At 51.2% G+C, this 3,137-nt stretch overlaps 1 protein-coding gene across 1 annotated transcript; it reads left to right on the top strand.

Moving 5' to 3' along the window:
- Positions 1–783: 783 nt before the first annotated feature.
- Positions 784–3,023, top strand: RPS14 (ribosomal protein S14). Its single transcript, XM_010166982.1, has 4 exons — positions 784–935; positions 1,411–1,599; positions 2,075–2,151; positions 2,915–3,023. The coding sequence occupies exons 1-4, from the start codon at positions 787–789 to the stop codon at positions 2,980–2,982; spliced, it is 483 nt and encodes a 160-aa protein (XP_010165284.1). The 5' UTR covers positions 784–786; the 3' UTR covers positions 2,983–3,023.
- The last annotated feature ends 114 nt before the right edge of the window (positions 3,024–3,137 follow it).

The following is a 3,137-nucleotide window of genomic DNA, read 5'->3' as shown; positions in this document are numbered from 1 at the left end:
GTGGCTTATCTATCGGTGCTCAGTGCTGCTCTCTGTGGAGAGGGACCATGGGGCCAAGGCCTGCGGGTGAAAGTAGGTCGTGCTGGGGTTTATGTCCTTAATGAAGTCACTAGACTTTTCTCTTGTGCAAGGTGCCCCTTGTAGCAGGTATTCGGCAGGACAGGACAATAGGGAACTGTTTTTCTGCACTCAGGAGCGGATGCATGGGATCCCCATCCACCTCACCCAGCACTGTCACCTCTGCCACCTTCCATAGCTGGGTGTAGGCTTCAGAGGCAGAAAACTCACCTGGGTTAGTCCCAGGGATGGGCTGAGGAGACCAATAACATGGAAAAAACCCAAGCTGCTACTTGAAAAATGTGAACAGTCAAAGGTTCCTGACAGTAGCCAGGTCTTTAATTTGGTTGGGTGTTTCCTTTCCATAAAGGCGTATGAGTGAGCGAGGGGAAGCTCTCAGCATTGCTGGTTATCAAGGAAAGGAGATCCCTTGTGCCCTGCAGTGGTGGTGCCTGGGGACATCAGCTGCCCTGGAGCACAGCTTGGGTAGCTCCTGCTGTGACATGCAGCAGGAGAGACCCACTAAACAGTTGTGAGGGCAAAACTGGAAATCTTGGGTGTTATAAGAAGTCCACTTATACCCCAGAACTACTACCTGGTTTTTGCCAGTGGTAACTCACTTATCTCGCCTGGTAAAAGGCTGCAGCAGCAGGGGAGTTCATAAAAAGCTGCAAGAGAATGCTGAGAAATCCACCGTCGGTCATATTTATCTTTTGTTTTTGTTCAGAAATGGCACCTCGTAAGGGCAAGGAGAAGAAGGAAGAACAGGTCATCAGCTTGGGACCTCAAGTTGCTGAAGGAGAAAACGTCTTTGGTGTCTGCCATATCTTTGCTTCCTTCAATGACACTTTTGTCCACGTGACTGATCTGTCTGGCAAGTGAGTATTGAATGCTGGTCAACTCCCTGAGGTACCTGGCTTCTTGGGTTTTGAAAACAGACATCAGATGTGGCTGGAGGCTCCACCAAAGTCCTCGAGCTTCTGTTGAACTGTAAGATCAGCTGTTGTGGGTACGTGAACATAGACCAGATGGTTGGTGTGCTCCTCTCTGGTGAATATTGTGCTCAGGCTACTGGATGGCAGCTTATTCACTGTGAGGGTGGTCAGACACTGGAACAGGTTGCCCAGAGAAGCTGTGGCTGCTCCTCCCTGGAAGTGTTCCAGGCCAGGCTGGATGAGGCTTTGAGCAACCTGGTCTAGTGGAAGGTGTCCCTGCTGATGGCAGGGGGGGTGGAACTGGGTGAGCTTTAAGGTCCCTTCCAATCCAAACCATTCTATGATTCTATGATTTATTCATCCAGTTCCATCCCAAATACCTGGTTCTGTGTGTACCCAGAAGCTGGTTTGTGGGGAGGAAGGACGAACATCATCTTTCCCTTTTGGAAACCATCTGCCGTGTGACTGGTGGCATGAAGGTGAAGGCAGACAGAGACGAGTCTTCTCCCTACGCGGCTATGCTGGCAGCCCAGGACGTTGCCCAGAGGTGCAAGGAACTGGGCATCACTGCCCTGCACATCAAGCTGCGTGCTACTGGTGGCAATAGGTATGTTGGAGGGGCCTGGGCACTGGTCTTCCTGGAGGATGTGTCTGGTTTTGGAACCGTGCCAGGTTGCACCACATCCCTCAGCTGGGAAGGTAGATGCACCCTGGGAATGTGACTTTAAACTGGACCCAAAGGGTGTCTGTCACTTGTGTGGTGCCTGGCTGGCGGGATTGTCTCTCGCTGAGTTCCTGAAGGAGCATCCTCAGTGGACTGGAGTTGGGGTGTGCTCTTACTGATCCAGCAGTGGATGGGGAACTGCTGTCAGCTTGGAGATGTGTTGTGTTGGAATGACAGGGAAGCGCGTGTCTGGTGGCTTACAGAGTGTGAGTGGTTTGGGTGTGGGGACAGGAGGAGAGTGAGTTCTGGTGTCTGGACATTTTGGGGTGGGGAAGTTGCGATTTTAATGTTATTCGTTGTTTTTTGAACTGTGTTTAGTTTCTGAATCATTTAAGGAATTATGGATTCTCTCCTCCAGGACCAAGACTCCTGGACCTGGTGCTCAGTCAGCCTTGAGAGCTTTGGCCCGATCTGGAATGAAGATTGGCCGCATTGGTGAGTGATGGAGGAAGGCAGCGAGATGTGTATGTTGTGGAACATCAGTGCAGAGCCTTGCTCCCTCAGAAGATAAGTTTTGAGGGATGAAAAAGGAGCTTTGTAGGTGTACATGCTGCTTGGCACGGCAGGTGACTCGGGGATGTTCTGCTTGGCCTCTGTCAGGCGCTGCTGTAGGTGTAATTGAATTTAGACAGCTGGTTAAATGGAAAATTGACCAGGAGGTGGCAGGAGTTGACTTCAAAACCAGAGTTTCTGTCTTCACGAGCCCCAGCAGCACAGCAGGATGCTGCTGCCCCTCCACGTAACAGTGTTTGTGCCAGAGCAGTTCAGATTCCTAGAAATGCTGCCGTGGTCTTGGTTTAAGGCTGACTCAGTAATAAGTGAATCCACCTGTTTGAGGGAGAGTCCCAAACTTTGTAGGGGAGTCACAAGAAGCGGTGGTGTTGGCTGCTCTGAAAGTTCCATCAGGTACCCTCTGTTTCTTTGGAAACGCTGTGGCTGCTTGGTTCAAGTGGGATGGGAGGTGGGGATTTTTGTTTCCTATGCACCAAGAGCCCTGGGTACCTGCTCCTTGGTGAGTGCACAGATACCTTCACTCCTGTGGAGCATTCCTTCTGCCTGTGCTGCTGTGGTGGTCACCTGCAAGGTGCAGCTGTGGGGTGTTGGGGTGACTGCTGGGGTTGGGTGGCTGTACCTGGTTGTTTTTTTGGGGGTACCTCTAGAAGGTAACGGTGTGTTTTGTTTTTTCTTGTCCCCACAGAGGATGTCACCCCCATCCCCTCTGACAGTACTCGCAGGAAGGGCGGTCGCCGTGGACGTCGTCTGTAACCAACGCTGCACCTTTCGTTATTAAAGCTCTTTTAAACCTCTGCTCAGCTCTGTGTTTCCTTACTCAGGGACACTCAGAGGTTGAGTGGCTTCACCTTAATTATTCCCACAAATGGCTTATTGGGGAACACAATGATGGACTCTGCACACGATCA

Source organism: Antrostomus carolinensis, unplaced genomic scaffold (assembly GCF_000700745.2).
Source record: "Antrostomus carolinensis isolate BGI_N321 unplaced genomic scaffold, ASM70074v2 scaffold47444, whole genome shotgun sequence".
NCBI classification, from domain to species: Eukaryota; Metazoa; Chordata; class Aves; order Caprimulgiformes; family Caprimulgidae; genus Antrostomus; species Antrostomus carolinensis.
Note: the sequence above shows the minus strand (reverse complement) of the source record. Positions and strands in the feature narration are given on the sequence as shown.

Coding starts and splice junctions, on each gene's coding strand:
- RPS14 (XM_010166982.1), top strand. CDS start 787: ATGGCACCTCGTAAGGGCAAGGAGAAGAAGGAAGAACAGGTCATCAGC. Junction 936..1,410: donor GTGACTGATCTGTCTGGCAA/GTGAGTATTGAA, acceptor GTTTGTGGGGAG/GAAGGACGAACATCATCTTT. Junction 1,600..2,074: donor CGTGCTACTGGTGGCAATAG/GTATGTTGGAGG, acceptor TCTCTCCTCCAG/GACCAAGACTCCTGGACCTG.